General features: G+C 41.4%; 2 protein-coding genes across 2 annotated transcripts in view; both read left to right on the plus strand.

Moving 5' to 3' along the window:
• The first annotated feature begins 1,836 nt into the window (after positions 1-1,836).
• LOC115022021 (E3 ubiquitin-protein ligase RNF31-like) lies at positions 1,837-12,558 on the plus strand. Its single transcript, XM_029452803.1, has 8 exons — positions 1,837-1,992; positions 2,569-2,683; positions 3,480-3,592; positions 4,812-4,922; positions 6,894-6,942; positions 8,321-8,417; positions 10,431-10,605; positions 11,136-12,558. Exons 3-8 carry the CDS (start codon positions 3,527-3,529, stop codon positions 11,184-11,186), a joined length of 549 nt encoding a protein of 182 aa, XP_029308663.1. The 5' UTR covers positions 1,837-1,992; positions 2,569-2,683; positions 3,480-3,526; the 3' UTR covers positions 11,187-12,558.
• Positions 12,559-16,207: 3,649 nt separating this feature from the next.
• xkr4 (XK related 4) overlaps positions 16,208-19,605 on the plus strand; it is a 23,376-nt gene continuing 19,978 nt past the window's right edge. The window contains exon 1 of the mRNA XM_029453619.1: positions 16,208-17,339. Within this exon, the coding sequence (XP_029309479.1) occupies positions 16,645-17,339 (695 nt within the window). The 5' untranslated portion in view covers positions 16,208-16,644. The remainder of the gene's footprint in view (positions 17,340-19,605) is intronic.

Below are 19,605 nucleotides of genomic sequence, written 5' to 3' on the forward strand. Positions count from 1 at the left end.
CAGATTTAACAAACATGAACATGAAGTTTTCGTTAAATCAATAATAGGAGGTTGCGGTGAAGTTTTTCACCCATTTACTACAAATGGTGATGATGTTATCGGGACCGTTTTGTAAACCACGGCCTTTCGTTTTTAACCAAATGATGTCATGTGATATTTGGCATACATACGTAGTTTTGTCATGATGAAAGCCACGTTCACAGATGCTCCTCACTCTATAAATACAATAGCGCTGGCCTTCAGAGGTCCATGTGACTGTGTTGGAACCGTAGTGTCAGCAGGAGGGAAGCTGCTTACCGTGTGTCACTCTGCAGCCGCAGTGATGCAGCTCAGCTCTTAGCCAATGGGAGCGCCTGTTACTGGTGACATGTGCAGCTCAGTGCTACTGCTGATTAGAACAGAAGCATTACCTGGCCATTTGGAAATCATGGTGTAGAACACACACACTGACACACACAGGTCTCAGTTACACACACACACACAGCAGTTCAGAGTCCAGATGGACATGATAGTTTTGAGTTTTATTGGATAATAATAAAGTATTAAATGTTCCAATAATAGAGATTACTTTCGTACACTTTAGATAATCTGTGTAATCTTCTTATATTTGGCTCTGATTATGTTTTTTTTTATATGTTCTCTGTGCATCTTTTGTTGTGATGCTAACACACACAAACAGGATTGTTTGATTTCAATTTCCCTTTGACAGGCGATCGGTCAAACGCATTTAATGCTTCTGACGAGACATGTTAGTAATTTCACGATTAGTCAAAGCAATACTACATAACACATAAAGGTAAAACAACGTATATTCTCTTCTCCTGGACACAGTTTGTCCTAATATAACATTCTAATTCTAAGTGAGTTATGAGAGCAGGTCTGCATGCATGGTCACCTGTTCATAGTGAACACACACACACACACACACACACACACACACACACACACACACACACACACACACACACACACACACACACACACACACACACACACACACACACACACACAGTATGACTTAGGAGTATGGTTTAATCTCCTTTGGAGCTTTTACCAGGACTGCTGCTGCTGCAAATAGACTAACTGTTGGCAGGTTGGATAGTCTGTCCTGTCCACTGTCTGACCTGCAGAAGGGAGGAAAGGGGACAATTAAGAACACAGTGCAATAAAATGTTTTATCTAATGACTCACCAGTGCAAGAAAAGGTCCAAACTTTGCAAGTACTGTAAGTCACAGACTGCACCTGCAGGGGGTCAGTCTCATGGTGACCAGCTGAGCATGTTAACCCTATTTATTCAAATAAATTGGTACAAAGTTTCCTAATATAAAAAACAAAACTGGACAGAATAGCAAGTTTAAGAATTCCCCATCTGATAAGATGAGGCACAATACAATAAAATGACTGTTCTCAGTCTTTAGTATTTATTAATATTGTGAACAGATTAGTTTAGAGTAATGATGAGCATGCTATATATATATACAGTAGGTATTAGCGAGTGGGCCAAGCGGGTGATGACCAAATAGTGTATTCATATTAGATTATAACTTTTTACTGTTCCCACTCTTCTCTTCTCCTCTCCTCTCTCCTCTCCTCTCTTCTTCTCCTCTCCTCATCTCTTCTCCTCTCTCCTCTCCTCTTCTCTCCTCTCCTCTTCTCTTCTCTTCTCTTCTCCTCTCTCCTCTCCTCTCTTCTTCTCCTCTCCTCATCTCTCCTCTTCTCTTCTCTTCTCCTCTCTCCTCTCCTCTCCCTCTTCTCTTCTCTTCTCCTCTCTCCTCTCCTCTCTTCTTCTCCTCTCCTCATCTCTCCTCTCCTCTTCTCTTCTCTTCTCTTCTCCTCTCCTCCTCTCTCCTCTCCTCTCTTCTTCTCCTCTCCTCTCTTCTCCTCTCCCCTCCTCTTCTCAGTGTTCATATGGGTTCATCTATGATGGAGACCAGCTTAAAGTCACCTGTTTTCAGTGTCGCAACAGTTTCTGTGCTCAGTGTAAAAAGCCTGTAAGTATGATGTGTCCGTCTCTTCATGTCTTGTCTTCTCTTCTCCCCCAAGTCATTAAAGTTTTGTCATAAATACATGTTTTAAATGATACAAAGGTTTATTTCTGCTTACCTTCAGTTGCACCTGTGGCAGCAGTTTGACAGGGATTAGCCTTTCATTATACAGATAATTAGTCTTTATACATAAATAAATATCTTAACAGTCCCCAGAATATCACATATATTCCTCCCTGTAGCTGTGCAAATGGTTCTGACTCACACATCGCTTCATTAGGTGCTACTTTCTGCTTTGAGTTATTTAAAGAGCTCCTTTTAGTTTTTGTTATATATATTTTCATTTGTCTTTAGTACTAATCATTAGGAATGATCTAGTTTTTATGATACTCTTTCTGTGGTAAACATCTCTAATAAAAAGGTTTGAACTAGTACTGAATATTTAGTTAGTATAGTTATAATGTTAAACATAGTGAGCCAATTTAGCTGAAATAAATAAAAAAAAGAACTTATAATGTTCGCTTCCGTTCCCTTTTGGTCACCAGTGGAACATTCAGCACATGTTTGTGTGTCGTCCTGCAGTGGGAGTCTCAGCATGCAGGTCTGTCCTGTGAACAGTACCAGTCATGGAAGAGAGAGAATGATCCAGAGTATCAGAGACAGGGCCTGGCTGGATACCTCCGAGACAACGGCATCAGTAAACACACACACACACACACACACACACACACATTTCTACAGTATTGTTTTCCAACAGCAGTTGTTGAAGGTAATATGTTGTTCTACTGTGGCCAGGGGTGCACTAATAATAGATGTGTGATCTATGTAAAACCAAACAGCATGTAACCAACAGTATGTCCTCTGGCCCATGTCTCATTAAGCATCATCACAGCGACTGCTGAAGTCCCAGGGCAGCACACCACCACTACATTAACCCACACCAAACTGTGTTAAACTCCACTATGTTCTACTCTAAGGTTCTGTGAACATGAAGTTAGTTTGGGTTATACTCACATTTTTTGAACCAATGCCAATAAGCTGCACGTGGCATCCGTACTGGGAGAGAGATCACACCAGAGTTAATCTCTGGATGGACTGTCAGAAGATTCTGATGGTCATTTGAGTTGAATTCAGTAGTCATGTCTGCACAATCTGCTCCGTATTAGTGCAGATCTATTTGTTAGTTTCAAAGAAACACATTTAGTCAACAAGGTGTTTAAGCATGTGCTTCATAGAGGTATCAGGTGGTGTTCAGGTGAAATGTAATGGTCATTTCTCAGGTTCTTTGATCAATGACACCCAGTCTTTGCAGTGAGGCCTTCCATTAGACCACCCCACAGGAGTCTCAGGATGAAACGCATCACTTAAGTGAATACATAATCTGCACACTGTCTGCTTATTTGTACATTAGATTTGAGAAACGTTCCTTAATGTACTGACACTCTTTCTCACCATTCACATCCTGCCTGTCACTCCTCCTCTCCTCCCTCCAGCCTGTCCTAACTGTCGCTTTCAGTATGCGCTGTCTAAAGGAGGCTGCATGCATTTCTGCTGCTCACAGTGTCGTTACCAGTTCTGCAGTGGCTGCAACAACCCGTTCCACACTGTAAGTCTGACGCATACTATAGTCCTGTATCACCTTTTCATGCTGGAATTATCTAAATATTAATGGAGCAAGAAAGCTGGTCCACATGTATCACTACCCAGTTAATATTAATACTCCTTTGGAATTGTGTGTTTCAGGCAATCAATCATTAGCATAAGCAAATGCTTCCAACACCCCATGTAGTCGCAGTAATCTCTGTTTCCATTTGTTTGACCAACAACAACTTTATAAAGTATCTGGATTAAAGTTTAGTCTTCATATAATGTCGAATTATATCTCAAATAATAATAAAATCAAAAGAAAGATTGCTCATAAATACCTGGAAAAACATTGTACTGCTGGATAATGTGCTGATCGAATTAGCGCTCTGGAAATGTACACAGTACACAAGGTACACATGGAGGACGTGTTGATTCTGCAGTAACATCAATTCAGAGGCTTCTCCCTAATATATGATGTAATATACTTTCATCATGAACAGGGGAAATGAGGGCCTGTCTCTGTTTCAGATAAAGGCCTCCGATCTATATTCCACTTCCCGAGCCCTTTTGCACTTCTGCACAATACACAAACCAAAATAGCAGGTGGGGACAGCACACCGTCTGTGAGCCACTGCACTTGAGCAGTTACAGCCATGCTAGCTGCTCTGATGACAACACAGTTCTACATTTGGATGTGTTTTCTTAGCACTTATCTTAAAGCTGCAGTTGGTAACTTTTACTAAAATAACTTTTTGTCATATTTGCTCTCCCTGTCACTATATCCTGACAGTAGTGCATGAGACAAAACTCCTGTTCCTCTGCCCGGAACAGGAGCTCCTCACAGGACACTGGTGGTCCGGACACAAACACATCATTTAAAGCCTGACGAGATGGATTGTTGTGTGATTTAGTGATCCTGCAATTCTTGTGGGCAGTTGAGTAGGTGCAGATTCTCACATGGTCTCGTGATATCCGTGCACATTGTTTCTTTTCTAACTATGTTTTAATTGTCTGAGTGTACTTCTCCAAACATTTACTTTATAATATTTACATTACGCGATCTGGAATGACCTGACCTAAAGGTCTAAAAGGTATAATAAATGTCAAATGTATTATTATTTACAGAAGTAAACTTTTCACAATCAGAATGAAATGCTTCAAACACACATGGTGTGAATGCACCTTGAGGTCACCATATAGATAATTAACAGTCTTCTCTTCCCTTGCCTTCCCTTCAGACCTGTGCAGTGGACGAGTGCAGTGTGTCTGGATTACATGCCCATCATCCCAGAGACTGCCTCTTCTATCTGAGAGACTGGGAACCTTCCAGACTGCAGGCTTTACTGCAGGTAAACACACACACACACACACACACACACACACACACACACACACACACACCTTCAGATTTCTGCCTCCACCCCAGTTTAATGAAGGTGATTTGGATTTAGTTTCTGGTGCTCACAGCATAAAAAATATCCACACTGTTATGTATCGGAGGCTGAACCCAGACACAGGATAAGCACGGGGCTTTAATTTACAGAGTAAATGAGATGAGGCTGTGTTGACTGAGGAGAGGGAGCTTGACCACACATTAGAAATCTAAATGGTTACTTTCTCGCATGAAAACACATGAACATGTAATAACGTGACAATAACAGCGTTTAGCCTGGCTCACAGTGTGACATGACTGATGGCCAGTCCCAGTGGCTCTCAGAGTGTGGACTGATGCTCTGAAAGGTACCAGTTCACTTCCTGTGCACTGCCTTGAGCACGAGGTGCCCCCACTCTGCTCCCCGGGCACCGTTTAGTAGCTGTCCACTACTCCTAATACTCGGATTGGTTAAATCCACAGTTTAAATGTCACTGTGTGCTTTGTACATGTGTGTGACCAAGAACTCAAAATTCTCCATTTTCAGACCCAATGCATTGTGGGGCAGTTGATTAGGTGCAGAAAGCTCACAAAATTCTCCGAATACTCAGAAATTCTCGCCAATGTAATATACATCCGGGTATTTCTTGCATAAACAAAATCCACATAGTATGCAGTTTTATGCAATTTAGAACACAAATGGACTCTCAAATGTGCAGACTTCACTGAAAAAAAGTACTTAAACTGTTGAGATGAATTCTCTTTTTAAGATTTTGCAACGTAACACAATTTAGCTATTGATGCAACACAACGACAAAACAGAAAATATTTCACAGAACTAAATGTGTTATTGTATTTATTTTACCACTAGATACACTCTCGATGCCTACCGTTTATTTGTAATTTGACAACCACACTTTATTTTTTTGCAGTCTTGTTTATTTTACTTTAAACTTGAAGGATCTGTTGAAATCACTTTAGTTTTGTGCCGAATCAAAGTGAAATGAATGTTATGGATTGAGAATTATCTGTGATTAATACCAATAGATTCTTCAAATTTATTATCGGTGTTCTATTAGCTGCAATACCAGCCGTGTTAAACATTTCACAAAGCAGAAAACACAACATTTCTAGTGTTGCTGTTTTTTGTTATGTTTTCCAAAATGTGATTCTGTTTTAGGTTTTGTTGTGTTGTGAAATGTCGTGTTTTTGGTTTGTGTTTACTGTGATGTTGTGAGAAGGACTGGGGCGAGCGGAAGAGGGAATTTGGACTGATGATGATTATTTCTGATTTGAGTTGGAGAAAGTTTTGTTGCATCCATGTTTAATATCATTAACACAGTCTGTGAGGGTCGAGTGGGTGGTGGGTGTGATGGTCTTGGAAGAGAGGTGAAGTCGAGTGTCGTCGGCGTAGCAGTGGCAATGATTGCCATGTTGGCCTAGAATTTGTCCGAGAGGAAGGATGTACAGGATGAAGAGGAGGGGACCGAGGACTGAACCCTGGGGGACACCGTGAGTGACTGGGGCGGTGGAGGATTTGCAGTTGTTTATGGAGATGTATTGATGTCTGTCAGAGAGATATGAGGTGGAGCAGGATAGGGGCGGTACCAGTTATTCCTGTGGTGTGTTGAACACGTGAGAGGAGAATAGAATGATAAATGGCATCAAAGGGTGCACTGAGGTTGAGGAGGATGAGGATGGTGAGGAAGCGGGAGTCCGCGGAGAGAAGTATGTCATTAGAGATTTTCAGGAGGACGGTTTCAGTGCTGTGTTTGGAACGGAAGCCAGATTTGGAAGGCTTCGTGGCTGTTGTGTTTACTGTAAAGTTGTTGTGTTTTGTGAAATGTCGTGTTTTCTATTTTATTTTTTGTGTTTTGTCCAATCTTGTTGTGTAGAATAACAGAATAATGTGAGTAACGATTGTTCTCCTTTTCCTTGTGACTTACAGAACAATGGAGTGGCCTTTAACACTGAACCCCCTCCTGGAACACAGACAGGTAGGCCAGAGGGAAGTACTACGATGCAAGGTGGACATAGTCAGGCTTTCTTTGCATTAGCTCGACAAAACCTAAAACCACAATCACAGATAATGGGTATCACAACGGTGGTTATCAACTGTCTTCGTTAACCCAGGTGTTCTTCATCAGGCTATGTGCACGCTCCTATAAAAGGGGACGTTTGCCGTGTTATTTGACTCTTATATTGCACAAAATGGAACGATTGCTGCCTCCTTCAGTCAAGAGGAGCAGGTCGTTATGATGGATAGCTATGAAGAATATGACAGAAATATTACAGCAAAAATCAACACAACAAAAAGAGAGAATGCTGATTGTGTAAACTCTTTAAGAAATGTACCTCTCACTGCACTCTCATGCCTACTGTTTATTTCTTATGTGGCAACTACACATTCTAAACCACTTTGAACTGGATTCAGCAGATATAAATGTTATACTCAAGAATTTCCTTTTGGTCCAACAAAAATCAAAATCCCCCCTTTATTGCGTTTGCATCTTTGTCGCATTTTTCACCACTGATGAGTTTGCATGCCTGATTAAACGTGTTAATAGCCTTTTGTGTTTAATAACTCATGACATGCATTTTCCATGCCACATTAAAGTCTGATCACAACACAGAAAGCAACGTGACGAGGTGTACTGCATTTCAGTGATGTCCTGCAGCAAGGACCTGCTAATACTAAATACCAAGGTCATTAGTTTCATGAGGACGTGCATGGCAAAATGAAAAACAATCAACTGTCAACAATGACAGCTTGGGGTTAGGGGTGCAGCCTGATTCATGCCCCCTCAGAAGGAACTGTAATGTGTACTGTAATATCTTTAACTTTTCATCTACCCAAAAGATTCTGTTGATGTTTCATGTTAGCGATGTTAGCATGCTAACATTAGATCTCTAAACTACCATTTCCATTAATGTTCATTCTTAATTAAGTCTAAAAACTATGAATTAATCTTAACCTGGAGCCTACATCTTCACAGTACAAAGCGAGTCTCTTGTATAATGGTTAGTGATGTACGAGCTTTTCCACGGTCTCTTTAAGCCTTCGCTCCGGCAGTATTTGAGGCTGGTAACATGAGGTTCTGGGGTCGTCTGTCCGTCCATACGTCCCAAGCATCCACTTGGAACAAATGAACTGATTATATTTTAGTGGACAAGAGTCAAGGTCACTGTGACCTCACAAAACACATTTTTGACAATTTCACAAAAATGCCTAATAGGCTAAAATGAAGAAGTGATGACATTTTGGACAGACATGGATGTACACTGCAACTTCACTCGTTGGAGGAGGCATGTTTGTTTTGTTGCAATTCCCATTTCCCGCTCTGCTCTTTATTCTTCATCCCTGTCCTGTTTCAGGTCTATGTGGAGTGATAGAGCAGAAGGACGAGGGAGGACAGCAGCCAGATTCAGCTTGTGGAGCTCAGACCCAACCTGGACATGCTGGACTCTGCGAGTATGATGACTTTATTCAGTATTTGTTACTCTAATCTCCTAACCAAGGCAACATGTTATATGTGCTCCACTATGTGTCTGAGGTCCCAACACTGTACGTGCTTAGTGGTCATGCTTCCTTCAGTCACACTTATGGTTCCACCTGCCTTTTGCTCGCAATACCAACTTTCCGGAGACTTTTATGATGTGCTCCACTGAACTGTGTGATTTGGCACAAAGAAGCTGAGAAACATGTCGACATATTAATTTTTTGTAAATATTGCTGCGAGCATGTTTCAGTCAGTGCTGCAGCGGATCGCTGGAGCTGGTTGTACCAGCTGTACCTACGTTCAAACAAAGCCTTGTGATATCATAAGTGTTTTCTAGATTTAAACATTACTTACTCAAACAAGTTGCACCACACCACTCGCTCTCACGTAGAGATTAGTTCTGACTTAATATTTACACCTGAAATTGCCAGGTCTAACTGTGTGAAGGAACCCACGAAACGCTAGCTTGCTAACAACTGAGCAATTTAGACTGAAGAGAGATATAGGTCAGATGGAATATGCCTGTCTGTATTTCCCTAAAACAAAGTCAGGGGACAGGCAGCACCGCAGGTGAAAAACAGCTAAAGAATCAACTTGTGGATCTTTTAGGTTCATTTATCTACAGCCAGGAGGCTTGCACATCTGTTAGCGTGTTTCAGAATAAGGCCTTTAGTGGTTGACACATCTGTCCTGAACCTGTTATCAAAAAAACACAGTTAACTGGGAGGAATTCAGAAAATAACACAATACACCTGAAATTCCAAAATGTTTCACCAACAATCACTACAGACCAAATGACCAATTGATGCTGGTCAGATAGCCACTCAGCCTGCACTGCATGGACTCTACTACCACTGAAACACATGCACACATATATCTATTTATGCAGATATAAATAAAACAGTTTTACCCACATTTTGAAAGGTCTGACAAAAGTGTCCTCATGGCATCTGTTACAGCTTGTGAAGCTTCCTGACTCAGATCAGAGTCCTCTAGGAATGTAACAATACAGTCACCAATATGCACGGCACAGCATTACTGTGACACTGACTCACACCTAAGGGGTAATTACAGTACAAGAATGTAATCGAGTGGAGGATGTACTAAACCATGAAGAACATAAATGACATTCTGAATTGAAAATAGAGGTGAACATTAAGGTTAAACTGCTGTTATTATACATTAGATTTTGCAGAGCTGTTGCCTGGTTACCTACGGTTGTTTGGCACACATGTAGATATAAAGTACGGTGGGTAACATGAATGGACCTTTCAGAGATATCCACATAGTGAAGCTGACTCCAGTGACATCACTGTGTCCCCAGGTCTGCGCAGTGAAAGTAAAGGATCAAACATCCAATTGAATTTGAAACAAAGAAAAGTTGACTTTAATACTTATGTACATGTAAACCCCCATGGGTTATGATGATGGGATCCAGTCAAACATAAGGTTAAATGGGGGGCCTAAGCCAAAATGTGTGATTACCATTGCTTTAACTTAAGTATCATTTCTCTGTACTTTTTACGCCCATGGTGATTTATCTCCTGATAAGTGAGAATGGTTATTTCACATCTCTGTTGTTGTTTTGGCAAGCGCAGCTGAGCGAGCGCCTGTCGAGACATTAAGGCTGATGTTATTAAAATATCAGTTAGGACATGTTATTATATTATTGGTCAAGTTATTAAATGATTATGTATCAGGTTATGTGCACATTTTATTAAATGTTCAGGGGTTATTACATTATCAGGAAATGATTACATCATTGGGTCCTGCTCAGTACTTGACAATAGATTGCAATTAAAACGTTTTCATAACTGATACAAAGGATATGCAAAACCACAAAAAGCGATGCAGGTTGTAAAGTAGAATACAGGTAACCTCACTGTTACACCATCAGTTCAGTTTCTACATAAGGACTAGCGGGAAGCTGCCATACTCTGCTGTGTGATCGTGCTAACATTGTTTTGTCCTTTTGTCCTTTCCAGGAAGCATTACCGGGAGTACCTGGTCAGCCTGATCAACAGCCATTCAATCGACCCTGCCCCCCTCTACAGCTCCAGTGAGCTGCTGCTGGCGTGCAGGAGGTACAAGGTGGACGACGCCCGCAGGGACGGAGAGGACGGAGAGGCCGGCTTCACCTACTACAGCAGTCTGCTCCAGGTGAGTGTGTCTGTGCGCAGCGTCATGGCTCTATGGTTGGCAAGCTGTCGGTCCCCCACTTTAGTCCAGATGTAAATATCTTAACAAGTAGATCCCCAGAGGATGGACCTTAAACACTGGTGAGCCCGACTTCTCCTCTCGCGCCACCATGAGGTTGACTCTTGCTGTTTTAAGTGAAACGTATGAACGACTGTTGGATAGATTTGGTTCAGACAGTCATGTTACCCTCAGGATTAATTGTAAGCACTTTGGTGATGCCTGTCCGACAGTGTAAGCTTAGACAACACTAATAAATGTACAGACAGCTTTCAATGGATTACTTTGATACTTAAGCAGATCTTCATGATAATAGCTTGTTTTTTCAGATCTTCTTCCTTGGTAATATATTGTTCTGACCAGATTTAACAAAACCATCTTTGTGGGTTTATATGTATTCTGTATATCACACTGTATGAACTAATATGTTCTATTTATTTTTATTTATAATTTTGATACAGTGACATTAACATCCCTTTGTGGTCTCTCTGCAGAAACTGATGGATGAAGTACCGCTTGGCGACAAAGTGCCACGCAAGAAATAATGAATGACTTCCTGTTTCCTGTTGTGATCAAGTTGAGCTTTCAACTTTAAACTCTGCGACAAGAAGCAACGCGGCAACAGTTTCCTTTAGGTTTTTCCTCTGTAAATACACGGGAGGGTCATCTGCAGCTCTGTCTGAGTGCTTTTAATTAGCTTCATTTAAACAGTGAGATATTTCACATATGGTTTAAATACTGTTGGTTTCAGCTGAGAGGCTTAATCTAAATTAAAACTTGTAAAAAAATGTGATACAAACGCCACTCCACACCATCTGGGCCTGTATCAACAGACTGGCTCTCTTTGAGTCTAACTGTATTGCAGATTATATTAGACTACAAAGGTGACAAGATGAAAGCCTATGAAACATGCAGCTGCAGTTAGAGACTGACAGAATAATCACAACTAGTATAGGGTAAATATAGCAGGAATAGAAGTTTTATATATCTTACATTTAGGCTAAAAACTGTGGGTGGTTGTTTTTTTACTAAATGGAAAGGCTTTTGCAAATAAATGCAACACGCATCAAAAACAGTTCAAAGTAAATTAAGCAGCTAGAACTAGAGATGAAAAATAATTTTAAAAATGTATAAAGTCAACTTGCCTATAATGTTGCATTTATAATTTACTAGGAGCTAATGAAAAAAACGAGCATAATCCGTATCTTGTTACAGTTGTTCTTGAGCTGTGTATGAAACCCAGAGTGCACAGATGATCTCTGACGTCATTATCATGGAAAGCAAAGTGACTCCCGATGTATTGAAATGTCCCTGTTGCTTGTTAATACTTGTCTCTTTATTGTAAACTCTGTTAGCTGTGCAGCTGTTAGTGTGATGTCTCCCGGTTACAAGTTATCCCAACGATGGCTGGCTCACCCACTAATCTCACGCCAATGATACAGGCCCCAGGTCTCCTATTAAACTGTCACACATGAAATCCTGTGTTTACTGCACATTTGTTATTGTTGTGTTTTAATTATTGTGTGTTAAATGAAATGCTTTAATTGTGCATGTTTAAACTTGACATGTGAGTATTGTATGTAATCAATTCAAACAGTATTTACAGATGATTTGTCTTGCATTCATTGTTGCCGATGGGGCGTTGCAGATGAAGTCCCCGCCTTACAAGGCAGAAATGCTAAATTAAGCTAATTTGATTTGGTGCTGTGACTGTGATTATTATGCCCAATTTGCTGAATGTGAACTTGTGTTGAACAGGTTTGCTGATAATATTAAAACTACTGCTTTTAAAAACTGCTGAGTGTTATACTTTTGATATTTTGTGTGAAAGAACTGAGACATAAACCAAAAGTGTAAATGTCCCCCAGAGTGCATGTGATGGCCTCTACTGTGCTCCAAATAAATGGTTATGATAGACTAAAGTAGATTTTTAAGACCGTCAAACTTGAGTCACACATACCGATGTCTAGCACATGATTAGGGGTGGCGTGCATTATGCCTGAATTAAAGTGTTTTTGTCCATAAAGCACGTGAACCGTACATGGTGGGCAAAAGTCAAAAGCTTTACAAGTGTACTGTTTATGGCGGGTCTGTTGTCAAAGGATGTGTACAAGGCAGCAAGAAGACAGACAGGAACAGTTCAGTGATGGTAATGATGATGCAAAGGCTTTCAGGCAAAAGCTGCAAGTCCAAACGGAGATAGGCTCGTGCCAGCTGCAGGATCATCAACTGGGAGCAGGCCCACCGTCAGAGTGGGCCAAAGGGTACAGATGACAAAGGTCCAGGGGGCCATGCTACAAAGGCCTGGTGCTACTTTGTGAACCACAAATCCGTGTTGAAATCGGTAGGAGGAGAGCTAGTTAGCTTTAGCTTTTAGAAGCCGATGGGCAGCACAGTTCTGCTTGGCTGTTAGCAGCAAGTTACATTATGATGTGTTCAAGGTCCGTTCAGTAAGAATGAGCATTAGACGAAGGTAAATTATAACGTTATGATGATGTGTTCAAATGTAATCTTGTTAAATTAAGTTATTTGCAGGAAACTTGAGAAAATACAGTTGTGTGAAGGAGATGTTTTCACAGCAATATAAAATAGATATACAGTAAGAGGAAACAGATGGTAACAGCCACAGTAATGTGCATGCTGTTGAGGGTGGCAATGAAGTGTCACAGTACAAAAGTCAAAACTGATTATAGGAAAAAAAGATATATGTAATAATTTCCAAAATTCACAATTTGTTGGAGTTTAACATTTCACTGTGGTCAAAAAACAGTTTGCTTTCCCGCTTGCCGCGAACAGAGAGGCACCTTAACGGTCTAACAGCACCAACAATGACATTTACTGTATATAACCACAAAAACATTGTTTCCATTTTTTGTGTGTGATGACATCATAAAATATGACAATTGACATTCAAAGCTCAATTCGAAAACCTTACTGGAATCTTTGAAAAAAGTTTTTAATGAATGCACATTCAGGATTACATCTGCCAGCGCCTCTGAGATGGGCTCAGGTTGCAGCATATTAATAGCTATTGAAAGGCAGTGTATTGTGTGTGTTGCCACAGAAGAGTAATACAGTCCCAACGGCAGCTTCTTCACAGCAGAGTCGATCCTGTTAAAAGGCTAGTTATCAGCCATGAGCCAGCCTAATGTAGACCTAATTATATTGTTACAGCTGATCTAGCTTTCAAATATAAAATGTATGAACAGCTGTTTTATCCAACCTTTTCCCTCATTGCAGTCTACATGTATGTGACTGCTGGTGTGTCATATCCCATTGTTATTGGACTCAAGTTTGAGTGCAGTGCTAGATCACAAGCATATATTTACTTTTCTTTTAAATCTCTTCTTCAAGAGTGAGGAAGAACATTATCAGGCTGAAGTGTCTAATTCTAATATTACTACAGCCATCATTCCATCCATGTTTATACTACTGGTAATTAATATATGAGGTTGTTCATGTGGACTCAGCCCATCCTGATGAGTATGACAGACACTGAGGAAAGCTTTTAGCTGTGATTACATTTTGTTCTTCATTTCCTCATGCACAACACACAGCTGTGAGTAGTAACAGACAGCTCAGGGCATCATTGCATCATTCTTTCTGTAGTGTTATCTTATGTAATATAATAATATAACTTTGATATGATACCACCATTTAACACACACATACCTCAAGCAATTGACTAGCTCTTGAAACTGAAGATACTGTTCTGCTTAAACTATTTTCTGTGTTTTTGAAGCAGTTTGTATCCAGTAAGAACAACTTTAATATATGTTACATGGATAAACGGTAAAAGTAACAACAGAAACTAATATTTCAGCAAACTTGCCACAGTGTACATGGTCTGTTGTGAATCTGTGGTGTTTGGCCTGTGCTGATGTCAGCTTCCCTGTCTGGCCTTGTCTTTCTTAACATGCAGGGGCAATGGGATGTGGTATCAGATAAAGGCACATTCTGGATGCCTAAAACCTTTTAGGCCATTTAGTATGAATATTACATAGTACCAAATTTCATGGCCATCCATTGAATAGTTTTGAGATATTTGACTCTCGACAAAAACAAACGGACTGGCAGAAGGACAGATGCACATCGCCATCTCTAGAGCTCTGCCACTGGCATGTGCATCAGTTTGATTGGGGCGGCAGGATGAAACCTACTGAGCCACGGCTCGGATTGAATGAGGAAGTGGGACATTCATTTTGCCAAGTGTAATAAGGCGGCAGGCCAGTTGGCCTCAGGTCATACTGTATATCAATTTTCATGTGATTCGTTTTTTGTGATTCATGAGTCACTGGTAGGGCAGAACACCGAACCCTCTGCCGTGCCTGCACTGACCTGCAGCAGGTCAAGTAAAATGTTCTCAATCCCTACTGGACCTCAAAGAGGAGATTTGTATTCCTCTGTTCATCCCTAGCTTTTCTTATATGTTGCAATCTGTCGAGATTTCTATGTATTTGGACCATTCAAACTTTAGTTGTGAACTACATTTCCCATGAAACTTGCATAAACAAAGAGCAGATGTGCCCTATTTGATGTAATTATAAGCTTTGACATGAACTTTCCCCCAAACAATTGCCCTGAAGAAGATAGATTCTGTGTCATGTGTGCAGTGATCTTCTGAAAAGTATTTTAAAGCAGCATGAAACAGTTGAGACTTTAGATCAGTCTCACACTTTAAAAACAACAACTTGTTTGGTTCCAGTGGGTAGTACAACCTATCAAATATTATATTGAAACGTTTTCTGTCCTCATGCCTTCAGGAGCTGAAGTGTGTTATTTGATGAGCAACAGAAGGTTGACAGTAAACAGCACATGAGCTCATGTGTCATTAACCCAACCACTTGTCTTTTACATTAGTGTGAATGAGTTCCCTATAAAGTTGAATTCTAAACCATCAGTGACTCCAATAAAGTTATATATACTCACTGGATTTCAGATGAACATCACCTGAGCAAATTTCGTCCAACAGACTAAAACAGATGTTTGTTTTTAGTATTCTGGTGAGAAGTTAAATGAAAAGATAACCTGACGACAGTGGACCCTCTACGCCCCCGTCCACAACCGTTAGTGTGCTTCAGGTTTGGGTCTGTTGTCCTGCAGAATACAAAGCTATTTTAGATAATAAATAATAATAATATTCTGTGGCAACAGCGTGGGAAGGTATTGTCTCTGAGAGGGTGTTGTAAAGTGTTGTGCTGCACTAAAATGATGTAGTGATTGCTGTTAATGTGTCCAGAACTGTTCAGGCACTTGATGAAACATTTACGAGTGTGGTTCAAATTCAAGTTTGTGCAGAAGCTGCTGAGCAACAGTAAGTAACTGTCCATGGTGCTGGAAACCAGGCTGTACTGTATTCTTCTCCTCAGGGTCCTGACTCACATGGCAGGCTGCATGCTGACAGGTACACTGGGAGGCAGCGTTGTGGGAGATTTTGACGAGAGCCTTTACTTTCTGCTGCAACTGAGCTCAAATAGGAGAGACAGACAGAAAGAGGAGGGGGGGGGGGGGGGGTGATGTCATAGTTTTTAGTCTGTGCCATAGAAGAAGCAGATGGATGCAGGCTGCCTCATTTTCCTTCACTCCTGCTTCCATCTCCATCTCGAGCCTCAGCATCAGCCTCATCAGGACTGATCGAGGACAAAGAGTGACAAACCGCAGAAGAAGAATCCGTGCGGGTAGGCTGTCTGCAGGTGGAGGAAACAAAGCGGAAAACCCTCCTGGATGTGAGCGGACCATCAACCGTAGAATAAGTGCGACGAAGACGTGCTATGGACCAAATTACTGGAGCAAGCACTGGCTCATTCCTAGGTTTTGCCTTTATTCTGTATTATGAGCTGTCGGCTGTGTAGAGCAGTTAGTACTGCCCAGAAAGGAGGAGGAGGAGGAGGAGAAGGAGGAGGAGAGACACACAGAAGGGTGTCGACGGAGAGAGGCAGGGGTAGAGGAGAAGAGGAGGGGAGGAACGTAGGAAAAATAGAGTAATATTACAAGCGTCCAATAATGGCGGCTAAATCGGACGGGGTCCTGAAGATGAAGAAGAGCGATGTGGCCTTCACCCCCCTGCAGAACTCGGAGCACTCCGGCTCGGTGCAGGGTCTCCAGCCGGGCGCCCAGCTCGACTCTGCGGGCACCGGGGACGGAGACTTCGCCAACGGGGAGTCGCGGTGCTGCGGCGGGGGAGGCTCCAACTCGACGTGCCTTCGCCTGGTCAGGGAGCAGCAGAAGTACACGGTGTGGGACTGCCTATGGATAGTAGCCGCAGTGGCTGTGTATATGGCCGACGTAGGCACCGACGTGTGGCTGTCGGTTGACTACTATCTCCGCCGCGACTACTGGTGGTTCGGCCTGACGCTCTTCTTCGTGGTGCTGGGCTCCTTCTCGGTCCAGCTCTTTAGCTTCAGATGGTTCGTCCACGACTTTAGCACAGAGGAGGGCGCGGAATCCGCCGTCGATTGCTCCCACTTGGATGGAAATAAGCTGCTGAGCGGCTCGGCCTCACACGGAGACGTTACCGCTCAACACCACCCGGCCACGCCGCAGAGACAGGCGTCGACCGCCAGCAAGAACACCACGACCAACAGCACCGCGAGCACCGCGGGGGGCGGCACGAGCAGGAAACGATCGGCCTACTATTCCTTCTGCATCTGGATCGGCCAGTCCGTCATCCACATCCTCCAGCTGGGCCAGATATGGAGGTAGGATGGAGGCCTTGGGATGGGTAACAATGATGGTGTGTGTGTGTGTGTGTGTGTGTGTGTGTGTGTGTGTGTGTGTGTGTGATAAATGAATGAGCAGAGGGCTGATCTGACAGTATTGGCTCTCTTGGCACCGTGGTGGCCTCTGAATGATGCCAACTCTTACAGCCTGCATGGCTACTAGCTGCCTCCTTAGCTTCTCCCCCTCTGCAGAGCCACCAACACACATGAGGGGCCTACTGTGGGTCACTTATCTTCCATATATCCCCACTGAGCAGGAGTGATATTCTCCTGGTGTTGGCCCCGGTGTGTCTGCCACACCTGGTGTCAGTGAATGTTGCTGATGCTGTGGAGACTTTTCTCTCTTGATGCTGTTGGAATGAACTTCCCAAACTGCTTCTGGGTGGAGTCATGAATTTAAATGACCCGTAACTCAAGATAGGCTACTTGCGTGATGGTGTTTCACACCACAATCTTTTATTAAATCTATGTAGAAACAACATATCATGCAGCAAACAACTGATTGGAAATCCAAAGTGAAGCCTGCATGCTTAATATTGATGAGACATCCTGGGGAGCACATGCTGAACAGTAACCGGTGGAGGAAGAAATATTCACATTCAAAAGTGTTTATCAGCAAGTAGGTCAACTTTAAATAAGAAAGTAAAACTCACTCATCAATAAACTGTTACCTGAATATCTTATCCGATATTATTGGATTGTTAATACTATTCTTAGTGGAGGTTGAGGTAATCGTATCAACTGTGTAATCTATAACAGTGCATCATATTTTACAAGCCCATTTTGATCTGGTGAATAATTACAGCTGTAACAACATTTCCCTCTGAAAGGTAGGAGAGTAGGGCTGCAACTATCTGCAGATTATTTTATTGATTACTCTTTTGACCTATGTGTTGGTCAAAAGTCAGTAAAATAATAAAATAAAATTATAATGCACGGTTACAATTGATTTAAATTGGCATACTTTTAATAAAAACATTCCATAAGAGCTAGTACTGCTCTTTATATACATACATATATATTGACGTTGGGCAACATTTGGAGTTTAACTTCCCCATGAAAATGTAGCGACCCTTTGGAACCCTGACGTGTAGTTTACTGTCTTAGAAGACAAAGAAAAAGTCGAGTCCTTCTGGTTATACTGTCTGATTATTTCTCAACATATTGAATTGAAGTATGTTCACCAAAATTGAAAGATACACACAGCAGTGGATTACCAAAACCCCCCACATCCACCAAAATCCGATCACATGACCTCAGGGTCCTCAGTCACCGCTGCAGACGAAGTGTTCCTGTCTGCTTGACCTGTCCTGCGCTGCACACACATGTGCTGGAGACCGCAGCTCAACATTCACAAGATTACATTTCAGATTATGCTTTTTGCATTTTGAATGTCTGTGAACCTGTACATCCGTAAAACAGTTTATTACAGACTCATTGCTTTGGGCTTTTTTTGTTCATAAATTTAAACCTGTTATCTCAAAATAATCTCATCATAAATGTGAGACTGGAACACATTAGTCAGTAATATTGGTGAAACTGTATGAGAAAGATGTTGATGCTTTGAACAAACATGTTTAACGGGAACATAGCAGAGACAAACATCTGGCTGATGTAGAATCACGCTGAAATAATAAGTCCATCAGAAAAAGATTCACCAACAGTGTTTGATCATTTGACTCATTTCAAACTTCCTATAACGTGAGGCTCTGCTGCTTTTCTCTGTTTTCCATCTGTGCTGACTGAATATCTGAGAGAGCGAAACATTCCAACATGTCTTACACACACATTTTTCACATTTCTAAGACAAAATCAGAACAAATTGAAAACAATAATCAACAAATAAATCACTATTGCAAATAATAGTTGTTTGCAGCCCAAATATAATAATAATAATAATAATAATAATAATATAAACTTAATGTGAATCAGAATTTGAGTCAAAGATCTCTCTAGACTACGCTCAGTTACACTACCATCAGGGCTGTGTTGGTTATGGGAGTTCAGGCGTACATTTGATGTTTTATTGATGATCATTTTATGATTTGAGGACAATACTTTATGGTAAAATGTCCATCTTTGCTGGGTGACACATTTCTCTGTTGACAATGTAATATTTTATATAAGAAGTTATGTTAAATATTGTCTTTGCGTCAAATTCCATTGATTTTATATGCAATCGCTCAGCCACAGACAAATAACAGCAAAACTGTTTGATTTGTCATTTTTAGTAAACAGCTGGGTT

Source organism: Cottoperca gobio, chromosome 17 (assembly GCF_900634415.1).
Source record: "Cottoperca gobio chromosome 17, fCotGob3.1, whole genome shotgun sequence".
Taxonomy (NCBI): domain Eukaryota; kingdom Metazoa; phylum Chordata; class Actinopteri; order Perciformes; family Bovichtidae; genus Cottoperca; species Cottoperca gobio.

What these genes read in the sequence shown, in the direction of transcription:
- LOC115022021 (XM_029452803.1), top strand. Translation starts at nt 3,527, where the DNA reads ATGCATTTCTGCTGCTCACAGTGTCGTTACCAGTTCTGCAGTGGCTGC. An exon ending in GACTGCAGGCTTTACTGCAG is followed by an intron (nt 4,923 to 6,893) that starts GTAAACACACAC and finishes TGTGACTTACAG; the next exon opens with AACAATGGAGTGGCCTTTAA. An exon ending in ACTACAGCAGTCTGCTCCAG is followed by an intron (nt 10,606 to 11,135) that starts GTGAGTGTGTCT and finishes GTCTCTCTGCAG; the next exon opens with AAACTGATGGATGAAGTACC.